Here is a 19,074-nt window from a genome sequence, read left to right on the forward strand (position 1 = left end):
GTAACTTCTGATTTATTTTGTCTTGTATTTTTGTTACACTGAACTGTAAATTGTTGATTTTGTATTCATTTTATGTTGCAATTGTGTGATACAATAAAATCACACTTTGTTTAAGTCAGCCTGGCTATCGAACTAACAGTTGTGCCTGATCCACTTAAATTTGACTACATGGAACAGATGTTAACCAAGAACGGTGCTGGCATCTGTCTAATGGGATAAAGGCATTTTGGTCCGTATTGTTGAAAATGTGAAGTTACCTACTTATCGCCATCTATCTTGATCCTCAAGTCCAGAAATGTAATTTCACTCTGATAATTAAATTTAATTTTCTGATCATTGTTCAGCTCTTCCCTAAATAATTCCAATAAGAGAAGGTCTCCCTTCCAAAGGAGGAGGATGTCATCTATAGAATGTTCCCATTGCATCAACTCTGGCATCCATTGGGCATAGATGACATCCTCCTCCCATTTGGCCATAACTAAATTGGCCAGATAAGGGTCATATTTTTCCCCCCATTGCACCCTTATTTTGAAGAAAATATTGTCCATCAAAGCAAAAATTGTTGGAAGCAGCTAACGTAAGTAACTCCATAATGACACATTGGCTAAATGGTTAGCACTTCCGCCTTGCAGCACTGGTGTCGTCGGTTCGATTCCCATGACACTACCTGGCTGGAGTTTGCATGTTCTCCCTGTGCCTTAGTGGGTTTCCGCTGGGTACTCTGGTTTCTTCCCACATTCCAAAGATCTGCTGATAGGTTAATTGGCTCCTGTCTAAATTGGCCTTAGTATGTGGATATAGTGTGTGTGTTAGAGACCTGGATTGTAAGCTTCTTAAAGGGCAGGGACTGATGTCGATTGTACAATATATTTACTGTATGTAAAGTGCTGCGTAAATTGACTGCGCTATACAAGTACCTGTAATGAATACATCATTGCCAAGTACCCATATTAGACTTAAATTCAGAAAATACTCAACTTCTTTAAACCCTTAATATGGGGAATAGTACTATATAAGAATGTTTATCAGCGGTAACAATCCAGACACCATCTTGACATTTTACCAGATTAAAATATTTGTAACATGCTGAGTTTTTTTCAAAAAGAATGGTGTCTAGGAGACCAATGTTTGCATGCAGTGATCTATCTGCCTGCCCTGGAAGTAAATGAGTCAATTCCACTAATAATTAGACAGGAAGGTAGACATGATCTTTCATGAGGTTCATGTGCGTGTAAAGGCAGGTGTCCCAATACTTTTGGCAATATCGTGAATTTGTAAATCAAATGTTAAACAAAATTTGATTACTAACCCAATTAAGGATCAGAAAATAACAAAACTGATATTCAGCATCTGATTTATCTAATGCCTCATTTTTTAACCCACCTGGAGCAAGTCCTCTTCTTTTTGAGTATATCACAATTTAGTCCTTAGGATCTGAATAGTTTAAAGATTACAAAACATAACATGCTATATATCCTTGAGGTTGAAGTACTGGAGTTATGTGATTGGAAGGATTTTGTGGTTAGGCCTGCCGAAAAGGGCAGAGGTATTATGGTCCTAGATAAGCTGGACTACATGTCTGAGATTAATCATATCTTGCAATCCTTTGAAGAGTAATCCTGTTGTTGCTTATAAAAATGAAGGGAATCGTGGATAAAAAAAAAGGCTTTCTATTGCTGAATCTCTGATGCAGTGTGAACTAGACTTTGCCTAGCAGCACCTGATTCTCCACAAACTAAACAAGCCCCTCTGGGCACGAAGAAGCTGGCTAAACAAAAAAAGACTGCATATCCATGCACAGATTGAATGCATACTATATGATGACTGGTCTTTTCCTGAAAAGATATAAACTGCTCTTTAGCTTTTTAGCCCATTGAAAAATTAATTTAAGAAGAAATGGGCTGTTTCAGTAGTAGAGCTTCCCAATTCAGTCCTCATTAAACACCTACAGTTTCTTATGAGAAGATGTTCCCTGTTTTTTGGATTCTGTAGATAGGTGTTTTGAAACTCCTTTTTAATCTCATGCCAATCAAGGATGTCCATGTACGTTGCAGTGGTTATACCAGAATGATGCCTGCAGCTACAGACATCATCCCGATATCATTTTTTTTTTTTTTTTGGCAGGCGATGCTCTATTTTTATAAAAGCAATCCTAGTGACTAATTGGATCGCTTTCATAGCCTTTCCGGGTATCCTGTCCCCCAGGAGGCTCGGGACTGCAGCCGGTGGTTTCGCTGGCTGACAATATAGATAACCAAGGATTGGAATATCCCCGATCATCCCTATGGTCTAAGAAACCGGAAGCAACATGTATTTTGTCACTTTCAGTTTCGGCTTTGTGCTTACTGACCGGTTACCAGATAGTGAAACAGCCAATTAGACTGATCTGTGTCTGATCGGCTGCTGTGGAGACCAGAGACCTCTCCATAAAGAGAACCTTTCACGACCCATGCTATCACAAAGGGATGTTGTTCATAGTAATAACGTTGATTAAAAAAATTCAAAGCACCTCTGACCCCCCCCCCAGTGCTTGCGCACAAAGGCAAGCTCATACATAGGTCGCACAAACATATGTTAACAATGTTCGCACCACACGTGTATCGATGCAAACGTTCTAGCAAGAGCAATAATTCTAGCACCAGATCTCCTTTGTAACTAAACAGTTAACCTGTAAAGGCTTTTAAAGCATCATCTATGGAGTTTTTTAAGAATTGTAGTTTGTCGCGATTTCACGAGCATGTGCAATTTTAAGTGTGACATGTTAAGTACCTACAGGTATTTACTCGGCGCAGCATAATCTTTGATATTTTACCAAATAATTGAGTATTATTGTGCATTAAAATTCATTAAAGTGCATATAAGTATTAAATACATGCTCCCTGGTCACTCCCAGCACAGTAACCAGCAGGGACCAGAATGCTCCTGATGCATCCCTGCGATTGGGAATTTTCCGATCATGTGACCATTGTGACTGCCAATTACAGCAGTCATATGATCGAAATGTCCACCTCTGCCTCCCAGCATTTAGAACCTCTTAAAGGGCCTGGGAGGCGGTGGCTGGAAGGGGTTAAGAAAAGGGTGCCTCTATTCTCTATCAGACCTCATTTCATCAAGTTGGTTTTTGTCTTTGGGTTTTCTAACATCAAACATCAGTATCCCAGATTTGCAAGGCTGCCATCTGGCCCTCTGTTTACACTTTTACAAAGGTTTTGCTGGGTGGATGTTCAGGTCTCAGCTGTTGTGAGTTTCAGCCTCAAGGGTGCTGTGTTCTGAGTGTTTTTTTTTTTTCTCCCAACCCTTAATTATTTGTGGGCAGTTCTTAGTATATTGTTTCCAACCCCTCAGTTTACTGTTTGGGGCTGTCCTATGGTCTAAGAATAGAATTCTGTGTCCTAACCGTACAGTTTGGGTAAAGGGATTTTTGACTTGCCTGTAAATTCCTTATCTTGTAGTGCAGTGTAGGAGACAGGACCCTCTCCCCTGCCTCCTGTGGTCTCTCCTTATTGCTTGCCAAAAACCTGGAGTCTCCTGGAGTGAGTTGGGTTGTGTGAGCATACCCCTAAGAGACAATTTGCCAGTGTCTGATCACTTGAAGGTAGTCTGCATATACAGACTACAGTGTTGCTGAGCTCACCGGTGCGTTCCTTCTTTTTAAGAATGTTCCAAACAGTTGTTTTGGCCACGCAAATGCAAACTGTTGTAATTCCTACACCGTTCACCTGATTTGGATGTAAATACCCTCAAATTAAAGCTGACAGTCTGCAGTTAAAGCACATCTTGTTCGTTTCATTTCAAATTCATTGTGGTGTATAGAGCCAAAAATGTTAGAATTGTGTCGATGGCCCAATATTTATGGACCTGACTGTAGCTCATGGTCTATACAGTAAATACAAGCCCTGTGTCCTATACTGTACTTCCAAAAATTCCTTTTTTCCCCAACATCCAATATAATTGCAAAATCTTTTAATATACAGCACCTGCAATTTCGGTGTAGTTTTTTTTAAAGGACCTCTCTCTGATGGTTCAGCTTTTCTTAAAAAAATATATTGAATTTGTGAATTTCTGAAACTTTATCAGAAGAGATTTTCATATTTATTTCAGCCATAACTATACACATAATCAGAAAGTATTTGTTTTCTTCTACTTTTTACAGGCTATATCAATTATCCAAGGCTGGTAAACTTTGTGTCCCTGCCATGAATGTGAATGACTCTGTAACCAAGCAGAAATTTGACAACTTGTACTGCTGTCGAGAGTCTATACTGGATGGGTAAGGAAAATGTTAGTGCAACAGGTTATGTTGTGCTGCAGAAAAGAAATATATTTATATGTTAAAAAGCAAAAAAAAAAACATGGTACATACAGTACATACCTATCACCTGTACATATTGATATTTATGAAAAAAAATTATGAAACCATGAGTTTTTCCTTGTTCAAACTTTTTATTGGGTTACAGAGATAAATTACATAGAGTGAAGTACTACAAGTAGTACCATATATAGCGAGTAGGTAAATATGAGGCTCAGGGCCTTTAAGCAACTGTGGTTACAACTGTATGCACTGAATAAAATAACCAAACAGAGAGAAAGGGAAGAAATGAAGAAGGAAGCGAAAGGAGTAGAGAATAGTAGAAAAAGGGGGGGAGAGAAAGGGGGACGGATCGGGCGTGTGACTACCAGGATGGGGGGGGGAGCGGGACCGGACCAGTGCTCCGAAGCATCTATCGAGGAAGGGATGCGTTAAGGGAGGAGTAGAAACTCATCAAATCCCTGAGGAAGGAAGTGGTCAACCCAGGGGGACCATGTCAATAAGAATTTGGAGATTGTGTTGGTGACGGTGGCCTCTATTTTAGCGTGTATCATCGACTGCGTCACCTTGTTCCGGACCGCCGGTACACTAAGCGAGGGGATCTTCCAGGATTTCGCTATGATTTGTTTAGCGGAGGTAATTTGCAAAGAAAAGCTTAAACTGGGTTTTAGAAATAGAGGGGGGGGGGGCGATGATTGAGTAGGGCGAATTCTGGAATTGGCACAATAGGCTTCTGAAAAAGGGTGGATAATATGTGGAAAATATCTTCCCAGAAAGAATGGGCTATCGGGCAGGACCACCAAATGTGGAGATATGTGCTGTTCACCGCACAGCCACGAAAACATTCGTGGGAGTACCCAGGTGTAAATTTAGCGACCCTAGCCAGAACCAAATACCATCGGGATAAGACCTTATAGTTTGTCTCAATTGCCACTATATTTTGTGAAGAGGATTTGGTTGCCTGCCAAATATGATCCCAATCTTCAGGGCTCAGCTGTGAGGCTAGGTCCCTCTCCCACCTGGTGACATATGAGGGGAGAGAGGAAGGAATGGGAGTTGAGAGTTGAGCATACAGAATAGAGATTAGGCCACGTCTGAGGATCTTTTTTACATGCACTTTCAAAGGGGGTCATTGATCTAACGGAGCATGCGGTAGTGAAGAGAGGGGAATAGAAATGCTTCAGTTGGAGGTAGCGGAAAATTTGTGAAGCAGGGAGAGAGTGAGATTCACGGAGGGATGGGAAGGAACGAAACCCGGAGTTAGTCAAAAAATGGTGGGCTCTTAAGAGATTAGCAGAAGACCAGAGATGAAAGGAGCGAGGAGTGGACCGAGCTGGGGGGAAGGCTGGGTTGCGAAGATGAGATAGAAGAGGGTTGTGGGGCAATTGGAGGGGATATTGGGATTTGAGTTTATTCCAGAGTGCTACAAAATGGGAGGTTATTGGATTCCGGATCCCGCGACGATCGGAAGGGTGAAGCCAAAGTAGGTTAGCTAATGAAAGGGGATCAATGTCAATTGACTCCAAGATTACCCATTGAGGGATTTCATAAGATGCATGATACTTTGGCAATTGGGCTAAGTGGGCCACTTTGTAATATTTTGCAAAATTCGGGTGTCCAAGACCTCCTGTACATTTTGGTAGATGAATAGTGGAGCGGGGGACACGGGGACGACTTGAACCCCAAATGTAGAATGAGCTCGACGTTAAGTGTGCGGAGAAAGTGTGCCGGGACAGGTATGGGAAGAACTCGGAAGAGATAGAGAATATTGGGTAGAATAGACATTTTAACTACCGTTATCCTACCTAGCCAAGCTAGCGGGAGAGAGGACCAGTTGCGCATTAAGCTAGTGAGATGGGCGAGCATTGGGAGGTATTTAGCTGAATATAGATCAGATAGAGATACCCTTAACTTAATACCTAAATAAGAAATAACATGGTGGGACCACGAGAAGGGGAGAACTTGCTGGGGATGGAGAGAATCTTGGGGGGAAAGTGAAATGTTCAGGACTGTAGATTTTTGGGGATTAACTTGGAGACCAGGAATGGCGCCAAAGTCATGGAGGAGACAAAGTAGTGGAGAAGCAGAGGTGAGAGGGGAGGTTAAAAAGAGTAGTACATCGTCTGCAAATAGAGTTTGTGATGGGACCCGCCAACCTCTAGGCCACGAATATCAGGGTCTGCCTGAATCAGAAGGGCTAAGGGTTTGATTACTAGGGCGAAGAGGAGTGGTGAGAGCGGACATCCCTGACGAGTACCACGAGCTATTGGGAAAGAGGCCAATTTGTGACCCATTGTCAGGGATGCGGGTTTGACCAGAAGTGTGTGGACTGACACAGGGAAACGCAAGCTTCAGATATGGTATAAATAAGACAATTTATTAAAGACTAACAATACAAACATAAACGCAGTGCACCAAACCCCAAGCTAACACAGATACATACAACAAGGTGAAACAAACCCAAACCTAAACTGATACATATGCACAGGTACATACACATATAGAGCACAACGTAATCAGGCAGGCCGGGTCGATAACTATCGGGCAGGTAGGTACAGGAGGAGCAGGCGGAGAGAATGGTCAGGGTCACAAGCCAGGGATCAAAACAGGAGAAGTCAGCAGAGGTCAGGATCAGGCAGGGTCGGCAACAAGTCAGGCAGGAACAGGAACGCAGGTTACAAGATACAGGGGCCCATGGAAAAACACACACCAAGGCACAGACTGCAGGTCTGGCCATCCCTTAAATACACCTGCAATCAGCCCCAGGTGATGGCTAATTGGCGAAGTGAACCTCTGGTTGTTGAGAGCACCCGCTGGCCAGCCCTGGTACTGGAGCCCACAAGGCAGGTGAGTCCCACCACTATTGGCAAGTCCATTCCTGACAGTACCCCCCCCTCACGGAGCGGCCTCAGGACGCTCCAAACAGTCCTAGCTGGGCAAAATGTTCCACCGCCCGGGTCCGTTGACTGTCGGGATATCAAAGACTGGCACTTCGGGCTGGGCACCGGACGGAGGCACTTCGAGCTGGGCACCGGACGGAGACACTTCGAGCTGGACACCGGACGGAGGCACTTCGAGCTGGACACCGGACGGAGGCACTTCGAGCTGGACACCGGACGGAGGCACTTCGAGCTGGACACCGGACGGAGGCACTTCGAGCTGGACACCGGACGGAGGCACTTCGAGCTGGACACCGGACGGAGTCACTTCGAGCTGGGCACCGGACGGAGGCACTTCGAGCTGGGCACCGGACGGAGGCACTTCGGGCTGGGCACCGGACGGAGGTACATCAGGCTGTACGACGGATCACCAGGCGGAGCAGCGGGCACCGGGCCACCAGGCGGAGCAGCGGGCACCGGGCCACCAAGCGGAGCAGCGGGCACCGGGCCACCAGGCGGAGCAGCAGGCACCGGGCCCCAGGCGGAGCGGCGGGCACCGGGCAACCAGGCAGGGCGGCAGGCACCGGTCCCCCAGGCGGAGCGACTGGCAACAGGCCCCCAGGCGGAGCGGCGGGCACCGGGCAACCAGGCAGAGCGGCGGGCACCGGGCCCCCAGGCGGAGCGGCGGGCACTGGGCCCCCAGGTGGAGCGGCGGGCACCGGGCCCCCAGGCGGGGCGGCGGGCAATGGACCCGCAGGCGGAGCGGCAAGCACCGGGCCCCCAGGCGGAGCGGCGGGCACCGAGCAACCAGGCAGGGTGGCAGGCACCGGGCCATCTGGCTCGACAGCGGGCATCGGGTCATCAGACATTGGATCGTCTTGCTCGACCGCGGGCACCGAGTCACCAGGCGTGACAGCTGGCTCTGAGTCAACTGGTGGAACAGCAGGCATCGAGTCGTCTGGCAAGACTGCGGGCACCGAGTCGTCTGGCAAGACTGCGGGCACCGAGTCGTCTGGCAAGACCGCGGGCTCCGAGTCGTCTGGCAAGACCGCGGGCTCCGAGTCGTCTGGCAAGACCGCGGGCTCCGAGTCGTCTGGCAAGACCGCGGGCACCGAGTCGTCTGGCAAGACCGCGGGCACCAAGTCAACTGGCGGAACAGCGGGCATCGAGTCAACTGGCAAGACTGCGGGCATCGAGTCGTCTGGCAAGACTGCGGGCACCGAGTCGTCTGGCAAGACTGCGGGCACCGAGTCGTCTGGCAAGACTGCGGGCTCCGAGTCGTCTGGCAAGACTGCGGGCACCGAGTCGTCTGGCAAGACTGCGGGCACCGAGTCGTCTGGCAAGACTGCGGGCACCGAGTCAACTGGTGGAACAGCGGGCATCGAGTCGTCTGGCAAGACTGCGGTCACCGAGTCATCTGGCGGAACAGCGGGCATCGGGTCATCTGGCATAATAGGATCATCAGGCTGGATCAGTTCATCAGGCTGGGTAGAAACATCATGCTGGGTAGAGACATCAGGCTGAATGGAGACATCAGGCTGAATGGAGACATCAGGCTGAATGGAGACATCAGGCTGAATGGAGACATCAGGCTGAATGGAGACATCAGGCTAATAGAGACATCAGGCTGAATAGAGACATCAGGCTGGGTAGAGGCAGCAGGCTGGGTAAAGACATCAGGCTGAATTGTGGGCGCCGATGCACCAGGCTGCACCACGGAAGGCAGGTTCTCAGATGGGAGGCTGACCGGTTTGGATACTGGCAGGATGGTATTGGTTGGAAAGAACTTGCCTTTTCCTGGTTTTAGTTACCGGAGCACTGTAAGTAAGCGCAGGTTTGTAAACGGATGGAGCAGCTGGAGACAGAGAAGAGCTGGAGGATGGAACAGAGGAGGGAGCAGTTGCTACAGAGGTCTTCTTTACAGGGTTGAAGAAAGGATAGGTGCAGCGAGTGGGAGCAGGGGACTGGTATGTGGTAGTTAGCAGAGTATACTGGGCCATCACTGGGGGTGCTGTCGGGGATGCAGGAAGAGTGCCTTGAGCAGAGGAATGATGTTGCAAGCCAACTGAGGCTGGGTGTAACAAATCTGTCCATGTCTGCAGTACTGGTTTAACAAAACTCAGCTTACACCTAGCCTGTCTGATCAAAGACTGCACTGCGTTTATGCAATCCATAAGCACATGTGATGGACATGCTGCATAGTGCTCATGGAAACAATCTGGATCATCCTCCAACAACCATACCAGTGATTCCACTTGATCCACACTAAATGGGGGAAAAAAGTCATCCCTGCTTTCAGGGGTACAGGACCGAGCCAACTCAGCACAAACCTGGATCAATAGCTGCACCTCAGAAAACTCTGTGCCCTGATCAACTAGACAATGAGCGATCCTTATACACTCTAGCAGTTGATCCCGGGTATACTCCTTTAGAGTCTGATAAGCATAGTCTTTGTCATCAAACACTAGCAGAGATAAATACACCACCTCATCAAGATCCATCCTTCCCAGCAACAATAAGCCAAGATGGCCTCCCCGTGCAGCCACTTCTGGTCAGGTTTGTGGCCTTGGTGTAATGTCAGGGATGCGGGTGTGACCAGAAGTGTGTGGACTGACACAGGGAAACGCAAGCTTCAGATATGGTATAAATAAGACAATTTATTAAAGACTAACAATACAAACATAAACGCAGTGCACCAAACCCCAAGCTAACACAAATACATACAACAAGGTGAAACAAACCCAAACCTAAACTGATACAGATACACAGGTACATACACATATAGAGCACAACGTAATCAGGCAGGCCGGGTCGATAACTATCGGGCAGGTAGGTACAGGAGGAGCAGGCGGAGAGAATGGTCAGGGTCACAAGCCAGGGATCAAAACAGGAGAAGTCAGCAGAGGTCAGGATCAGGCAGGGTCGGCAACAAGTCAGGCAGGAACAGGAACGCAGGTTACAAGATACAGGGGCCCATGGAAAAACACACACCAAGGCACAGACTGCAGGTCTGGCCATCCCTTAAATACACCTGCAATCAGCCCCAGGTGATGGCTAATTGGCGAAGTGAACCTCTGGTTGTTGAGAGCACCCGCTGGCCAGCCCTGGTACTGGAGCCCACAAGGCAGGTGAGTCCCACCACTATTGGCAAGTCCATTCCTGACACCCATATATCGAACTTGGGCAGAAGGGTTGCAGTAGAGTGAGGAGATCCAGGTCAGGAAATGAAGGCCAAAGCCCCATCGGCGTAAGATATAGTGGAGGAAAGGCCAGGAGACGGTATCAAAGGCTTTTTTAATATCTAGGGATAAGAAGCAGGAAGGGATGTTCCGTGTGCGTGCAAGGTGGGAGAGAAGAGCTGCATGTCGTATATTGTCCCCTGCTTGTTGAAAGGGAATAAAACCAGTCTGATCGTTATGGATAAGAGAGCCTATAATGGGGTTTAAACGAGTGGAGAGAGTTTTGACAAGGGGTTTGACGTCAATATTGAGAAGGGAGATCAGTCTGAAATTAGACCAGGCAGAGTCATCGGAGTGTGGTTTTGGTATCATCAAGATGATAGCAGATACTGTCTATGGGGTAAATTAATGGCCTGAGAGGATGGCGTTAAAGGCTTTATTAAGGACAGGAGAAAGTAAATGAGCAAATTTCTTGTAATAGGAGGCTGAAAAGCCATCTGGGCCTGGACGCTTTCTGAGCTTCAGTTTCTTAATTGCGGACAGAACCTCAAAATGTGAGATCTGTTTCTCCATTATTTCGAGGTGCTGGGCAGCCAAGGTCGGCAAGGGAAGGTGGGCGAGAAGATTTTCGGCTCGGGATTGGTCGAAGGGCTCAGTCTGGGAGTACAGTGCGGCTAAGTGTTTACGGAAAATACGGAGTATGCGGACAGGGTTGCTAGTATAAACTCTGCTGGAGAGTTTAAGACGAATGAGTTTGGTGCTATGGTCTAATCTACGACGAGAAAGAGCTAAAAAAGTATCTGGTTTATTAGCCTTAGTATAATATTTATGGCGTGCCCTGCGTAGAGAAAGTTCAGCTTGGTCAGTCAGGAAGAGGTCGAGTTTGACACGGGCTTGTTCCAAAGTTTTGCGATGAGAAGGTTAAGGGTTGGTCTGAAATAAAAGGTGAGACTTATTATAGGCCGCCTCAAGGCGTATACGAGTTTGTTGTTTTTCTTTGCGGAAGAAAGACGATTTGCTAATACAAAGCCCACGGAGAACGGGCTTATGCGCTTCCCATAAAAGAAGAGGGGAGATATCTGGGGTAGAGTTTAGAGCTAGATATTCCCTGATCGCATTCTCAAGGTCAAGACAATGTTGAGGATGGGAAAGTAAGTTGTTGTTGATCACCCATGTACTATTAGAGTTTGGAGAGGATAAGGAAGAAAGGGACGTAACGACTGCACAATGATCTGACCAAGGGACGGGAACAATATCAGAGTATAAAAGGCTGGAGGAGGTGCCGACTGTTACAAATATATGGTCAATGCGTGAGAACGATTTATGAGGGTAGGAGTAGTGGGTGTATCTGTTTTACAGGGTAGAGATCTCTCCAGGAATCTATCAAGGAATGGCGATTAAGAAGTTGTGAGAACGTGAGGTGGCTAGAGGGAGGGGTGGTTGAGGAGATTTGTCTAGAAATGGATTTACAGTGAGATTGGAGTCCCCACAGATAAGTAGATTACCGCGCTTGTGATGATCTATGGTAGTCAACAATTGGGAGATGAACGGGAGGGGATCTTGATTGGGGGCATAGTAGGAGACAATTGTAACTAAGGTATCTAAGAGCAAACCCGATATAAGGTAGCGACCTTCTGGATCTTCTAGTTGAGTGTGAAGTATGAAGAGAGCTGTGCAATGAAAGGCAATGAGGACTCCCCTACACTTAGTTTTCATGGAGGCGGTAAAGGTTTGCGGGTAGAGCGGACCAAAAGTGTGGAAGTGGGGTGAACGGAGTTTCCTGTAAGCATATGATGTGTGCTTTCTGGGAAGCAAAGAATCGGAAGGCTTTGTTTCGCTTTTGAGGGATATTCAAACCCTGAACGTTCAGGGAAAGAATGTTTAGGGTTCCCATTGCGAAAATAGAGAAGCTGCTACAGGAAGTTGGAACCAAAACATAGCGCTGGGGAGGTGGGCCCAGGGAGAGGGGACATGGGGGAAAGGGGAATGGGGAAGAGAGGGAGTCACACGCAAGGAATAAAGAAAAGTAGAAACAATAGTTGGAATCAACTATTGTTGAAAAAAGGGAAAGAGAGAAAGAGGAGTAACAGAGGACAACAACCTGGCCCCTGGGACTAAAGCAATTTAGACAGTCTGAGGGGTCAGGAACAGCCCAGATGGTGCAAAAAAGATGCACCACATAAGCTGAGGGGAGTACGCAGTGACAGGCAGAGAGGACAAGCAGCGCATGATAAAAAATACAAACGAACAGGTACCAAATTTATCTGGGGCTCCCAGGACAGTGAAGGGAGGGTATGGACAGACAACTGCGCCAGAGAAAAATGCACCAAAAAAGGGAGGTTTTGCAAGGGCAGGAATAGAAGGCAGGCACGGTTAGAGTCCAGATCCCCTAAACAGTAATGGGAGACTTCTACAAACATAGTCATCAGCTCAGATGACCTAAGGAGGGAAGTAGCAAGGTTAACAAACTATTTGCAACTGAGCAAAGGTAACATGGGATTTAGGAAACAAAACAAAATGACCCGTGCGGTTATATGTGATAACATTAGGAGCACAGGATCAGGGGGAGGACCCGGTGTGGGTCGGTGGGATGGAGGGGAAGACCACCAGGCCAATTGGTAGTGAAAGGGGGAAAGGAATAAGGAGTAAGGGGATAGGTGAGGATGAGGTCACTTCGTGGGGAGAGTCAAAAGTATGATCAGCCGGTGGTGGTTAAAGGAGGGAACTGGTATCCACAATGGGGCGCAGGTGAAAAATCAAGAGGGTCGAGTCCCAAAGACTGTCAGGTGTGTGAACTGAACTGAGGAGATAAAGATGGCTAGAGCAGGGTACTGGAGAGATGAAGCTCCCACGTTTATGCATGGCGGGTTGACCTGTTGTTGAAACGGAGTGGTGAGCTTTTTTGGGGTGAGCAAGAGGCAGACCTTCTGCGCGATCCTTCTGGAGCCTCTGGGGGAGGGTGGAGTTGAAGGCGGCGGAGTGTGTCAAGTATTTCCTCGGAGGATCTGCAGATATAGTCACGGGACTGGTAGGAAAAGCGCACCCCAAAAGGAAAACTCCAGCGGTATGTGATGCTATGCTGGTGGAGGAGTTGCAGGTGGGGCTTCATGGCTCTGCATTGGTGGCCGGGCAGAGGTCATGAAAGAATTCGTAGGTATGGCCTTGGAAGGTGAAGGTGTCAGCATTCCGAGCCGCTTGGAGAATCTGTTCTTTGGTGCGGAAATACACCCTGTTCCAATTTATTATGCAAACGATTTTTTTCTAATTTACCTAAATAATTGATGTAAATAACAGTCAGCATAATTCTCATGTTATCAACTATTAAGAGTACAATTCAAATTTTATTGAACAAACCTCCTAATAACAGTATTTTTTTAAACATAAAAAACTTACAATGCACTGTTCCAAATTATTACGCACAGTAAGTTTCAAAATACTTTATAGGTTGTAAAGAACTGAAAATTGTCATTTGTTGTGTTTGCAGCATATTTACTGAAATCAAAAGCTATTTCAATCAAACTTTTAACAACATTTTAACTTTTTAAACATTTTAACAGGTCACGTTACATTTTAACATAGGACCCCTTATTTGATAGCAGCTTCACAAGTCTTGCATCCATTGAACTTGTGAGTTTTTGGACAGTTTCTGCTTGAATTTGTTTGCAAGATGTCAGAATAGCCTCCCAGAACTGCTGTTTGGATGTAAACTGCCTCCCACCCTCATAGATCTTTTGCTTGAGGATGCTTCAAAGGTTCTCAATAGGATTGAGGTCAGGGGAGGATGGAGGCCACACCATGACTTTCTCTCTTTTTATCCCCATAGCAGCCATTGATGCAGAGGTATTCTTTGCAGCATGATATGGTGCATTGTCATGCATGAAGATGATTTTATTACGGAAAGCATAGTTCTTCCTCATACTTTGCAGAGGTCATCTTTACACCTTCAAGGACCCTAAAGGGGCCGACCAGCTCTGTTCCCATGATTCTGTCTCAAAACATGACTCCACCACCGCCTTGCTGATGTCGCAGCCTTGTTGGAACAGGGTGGCCATCCACCAACCATCCACTACTCCATCCATCTGGACCATCCAGGGTTGCACGGCACTCATCAGTGAACAGGACTGTTTGAAAATTAGTCTTCATGTATTTTTCTGCCCAATGCAGCCATTTCTGCTTGTGAGCATTGGTTAGTGATGGCCGTATAGAAGGTTTATGCACAGTTGCAAGGTTTAATCAGTGCGCGATGAACCCTATCCAGCTCCAGACGTTCAGTTGGAATTGAGGGAGAGAGCTCTTGTAGCAAGGCGGTTGTCATAGAGAAGAGATCAGTGATGGTTTCAGGGAGTCCGCGGATTCGGATGTTAGAGCGGCGGGCCGTTTTCGAAATTCTCAAGGTGGGACTGAAGCGTTAGATTTTCGTCACGCATCGCCGCAAGTTCATCTGAATAAGTGTGAACTTCTGCATCCAGATTGTCAACCCTGTGTTCTAGCTCCACTGTGCGAACACCCAGGTCACAAATTTCTTTAGAGTTTGCCAGTAATGTGGTCGGAGGTCTGCTTTAAAGCTCTGTGCAGCATTTTTTCATGCTGTTTGAGTAGGTCATGTTGCACTGGGTCAGGACTAGGGCTAGAGGGGTCTGTCATAGGTGATGGGTTTAGTGTCCCTTTTAACTGTGCTGTGATCAGACTCACCCTCTGAGCTGCGGTGGTCTGTATCTGGCTGCAGCGCTGTAAAGGACATGGACAGAGAGCGTGCCTGCTTCCCCGATATAGTGGAGGCCCGAGCCAGGGCTTCCTTAATGGGTCTCACTTGGCCCTGGTGCTTCACTGCTCCCCGGACCATTGTGCCGGGTCTCAGGGATGCCGCTTATGTTAGTGAGGCTGCGGGGGGTTTGCAGAGCTCAAGGGGGCCGGGAGCCATGTCCCGGTCCGCAGCGGAGCCTCAGGCATGCATGACTGTGCCGGAAATCTCGCGCATGCGCACTGAAACCATGAGTTTTTACACTGAATCTTGAAAAATAATTATTTGATCCCCTGCAGATTTGAAGGGTCCATAATTTTTATCATAGGTGTATTTTAAATGATAGAGACAGAATATCAACCAAAAATTCTGAAAAAACACATGATACAAATGTTATAAATCGAGTTGGAGTTCAATGAGTAAAGTATTTGATCCCCAACCAACTCTGGATCAACTGTGGTTATAGGATTATAACTTTTTTTTTTTTTTTTTTTTTTTAATGGTTGAACTGGATGGACTTTTGTCTTTTTTTTTTTTCAGCCAGACTAACTATGCAACCAACAATAATTCTGGCTCCTACAGACTGGCTATGTGGCTGTGGTACACAGATTAGTCCGCTCAATTTAAGAAGGTGCTCCTAACAACTCATTATGTGTATAAAAGACACCTGTCCACAGAATCCCTTCCATTCAAACCTCACCACCATGGGCAAGAACAAAGAGCTGTCCAAAGACACCAGGGTCAAGATTGTAGACCTGCAAAAGGCTAGAATAGCTACAAGACCATCAGCAAGAAACTTGGTGAGAAGGAGACAACTGTTAGAGCTATTATTAGCAAATTGAAGAAATACAAAATAACCAACAATTGCCCTTGGTCTGGAGCTCAATGCATGATTTCGCCTCATGGGGTAAGGATGATCATGAGAAAAGTGAGGGAACAGCCCAGAACTACTTGGAAAGAGCTTGTGAATGGTCTCAAGGCAGTTGGGACCACAGTCACCAAACTGTTGGTAACACAATTCGCCGCCATGGATTGAAATCCTGCAGTCCCTGCAAAGTCCCCCTCAAGAAGGCACATGTACAGGCCCATCTGAAGTATGCCAATGAACATCCAAATGATTCGGAGAAGGATTGGGAGAAAGTGCTGTGGTCAGAGTAGACCAAAATTGAGCTCTTTGGCATTAACTTGACTCGCCGTGACCCGAAGAACACCATCCATAGAGTCAAACACTGAGGTGGAAACATTATTCTTTGCGGCGGTTTCTCTGCTAAAGGTACAGGCCAACTTTGCTGCGTTGAGGGGCCAATGGACGGGCCATGTATTGTAAAATCTTGGACGAGAACCTTCTTCCCTCAGTCAGATCACTGCTGATGGGTTGTGGATGGGTCTTCCAGCATGACAATGACTCAAAACATACTGCCATGGCAACAAAGGAGTGGCTTAAGAAGAAGCACATTAAGGTCATGGAGTGGCCTAGCCAGGCTTCAGACCTTAATCCTATAGAAAACTTATGGAGGGAGCTGAAACTTCGAGTTGCCAAGTGACGGCCAAGAAACCTTAAGGATTTAGAGAAGAGCGTACCAAAATTCCTCCTGAGATGTGTGCAAACCTGGTAACCAACTACTAGAAATGTCTTACCTCTGTGCTTGCCAGCAAGGGTTTCTCCACCAAGTACTGTCATGTTTTACTTGGGGATCAAATACTTATTTTACTCATTGAACTGTAACTCAATTTATAACATTTGTATCGTGTTTTTTCTGGAATTTTGGTTGATATTCTGTCTCTAGCATTTATAATACACCTATGATAAAAATGATAGATCCTTCATTGCTTTGTAAGTGTGTAGCATGCAAAATCTGCAGGGGATCAAATGTAATTATTTTCCCCACTGTAAAGGCAAAACGTTTTCAATTTAGCAGTGGTGGGGAAAGATTAGACCCTCTGTCGCTTTTTTCCTGTCACTGCTGTGTAGATTCAATCCTCTGTGGTGAAGATCACTGTTACTAAGACAAAGTGAGGGGGAACAAAATATTCATTATCACCAGAGCAAGCGGGGATGGTACATCATCCAATAGCCACAAATGTTCCTGTGACAACTACAGTGAAAATTTCTGTTTCGTCTCAAGGACAAAAATGAAAGCAAAATATTTTCCCTGGAGCACAGACAGCAAAAAAATTACCTAATGGGGGATTTAGTCTGAAAGAATGGCTGAACATACATATCAGCCCTCATTCTCACAGGGTGTTTCTCCTCTAAACATAATTTATTCCAGGCAGGAAAAAGCAGCTTCAAATACTTGTTAATGGGCCTTTTATGTGTTTGGTGTTAATGTAACAAACATGCTAAAATGCGTCTAGTGTTTATGTGCATTTTTGTGTTTTTTGTTGTTTTTGCTCAAAAGCTGCCCTCCTGAACATGCTGGCGATGTGGGTTTGTTTTTTTCCAGCCAGTATGCGCTCCTTTTCCATGCCTGTAAATGTCTGCGTATATGGACACACAGGCTGACATAAAGGTTCTTTTATAGGCTGGAAAAAAATGCCAAACACCTGTAAAAAAGTGTTTTAGTGTATTGTGGTTCTTCTAAGTTATTAATTCTGGTGTGTGTGTGTGTGTGTGTGTGTGTATACCACACCAAAGGGTGCAGCACTCCTAACTGCTCACAATGTATTTGTTCCCAAAAAAAAAGTACATGCGAATGTACAAAAAGGACAGTTTGTTATACATCATGAGACACAGCAGCTTTAACTATCAGGGTTATCTACCATCTACAGGTAGTTGGACACTGAAAATGCAGAAGTCCCCTCCTAGGTATAGACCTCTCCCCTGTAGGTAGACTTCAGTTTTTTTGCCAGTGTCTGACTGCACAATTTACCAGATTTCTTAGTGATTTCATTTGGAGAAAGGAGACTGTTAATATGGATATATTCCTACAGCTACTGGCTCAGAAGACTGATACCTGGACCCTGCACTGGACAAAAAATGGATGTGACGTGAGAACAATTTGTAATTCTGCCAGCAACACTGGGCCCTGCGTGTTGTTTCACTGGCTGGTGCTTCCAATAGAGTGCTGTACAGGTCCACGGCAGTGGACATTAATATGGGTGGTCGAGACCCTGAAGGCCCTATAGCCACAGCCCGCTGTGATGGGGTGAAGATTGGATCCCCCCACCATCCAGGAGGGGGGCTTCTGCGGCTGGACTAATGAATGTTCCTGGGTCTCTACTGGTTACTCAGTGACCGCCTCCCTTAGGTGGTTATTAGTAGTGCTGTGACCGGGAAGTTTTGACTTTCATCTCAACTAGGACATTTAATTGTATAGACTTCACTCGATTGAAGGTAAGACACGCTATGCTCTAGATGTGGTTTTAACAGTCAGGATCTACCTGAAGTTGACTGCAGCGGTTCACAACTCGGATTCCCTCTTTTCAATTCCTGAGGGCCCGAAGAAGGGTTATGCGACTTCCATGTCTACCACCTCCTTATTGGTGACATCAGGTGATCTCACAAGCTTACGTTTTAAAAGGCAAGTATCCTCCCTTCCAGCTGACAGCTCATTCTGCCAGGAGTGTTGGTGCATCTTGGGTCTTCCATCATCATGCCTTGGTGTCTCAAGTTGGAAAGGCTGCTACCTGGTGTGGTTCACACTTTTACAATTCAAAATACTAACAACTTACAAAGCCCTCCACAACTCTGCCCCCAGCTACATCACCAACCTGGTCTCAAAATATCAACCAAACTGCTCTTTGTTCCTCCCAAGACCTTCGGCTCTCTAGTTCCCGTGTCACCTCCTCCCATGCTCGCCTCCAGGACTTCTCTGCTGACGCTATATAAATCCTGTATAATATTATTATTATTATTAACAAAGGTTTACTAGGTGAATGTTAGAGCAGCTGATAAGACAATTGTCTAAGGACCTTAAGGTTATGACGCCATAGAGTTCAGACCTCACAAGGAGTCAGGTTTTA

At 46.2% G+C, this 19,074-nt stretch overlaps 1 protein-coding gene across 3 annotated transcripts in view; it reads left to right on the forward strand.

The window, feature by feature from the left end:
- Positions 1-19,074, forward strand: part of LOC149462135 (S-adenosylhomocysteine hydrolase-like protein 1) — a 461,588-nt gene that overhangs the window by 226,720 nt on the left and 215,794 nt on the right. For all 3 annotated transcript variants that reach the window (XM_089677371.1, XM_089677372.1, XM_089677373.1), the window contains exon 8: positions 4,154-4,270. In XM_089677371.1, coding sequence (XP_089533497.1) covers positions 4,154-4,270 — 117 coding nt within the window. The remainder of the gene's footprint in view (positions 1-4,153; positions 4,271-19,074) is intronic.

This window comes from Staurois parvus, unplaced genomic scaffold (genome assembly GCF_062004578.1).
Source record: "Staurois parvus isolate SC_StPar_1 unplaced genomic scaffold, SC_StPar_1.0 ptg000185l, whole genome shotgun sequence".
Classification (NCBI taxonomy): domain Eukaryota; kingdom Metazoa; phylum Chordata; class Amphibia; order Anura; family Ranidae; genus Staurois; species Staurois parvus.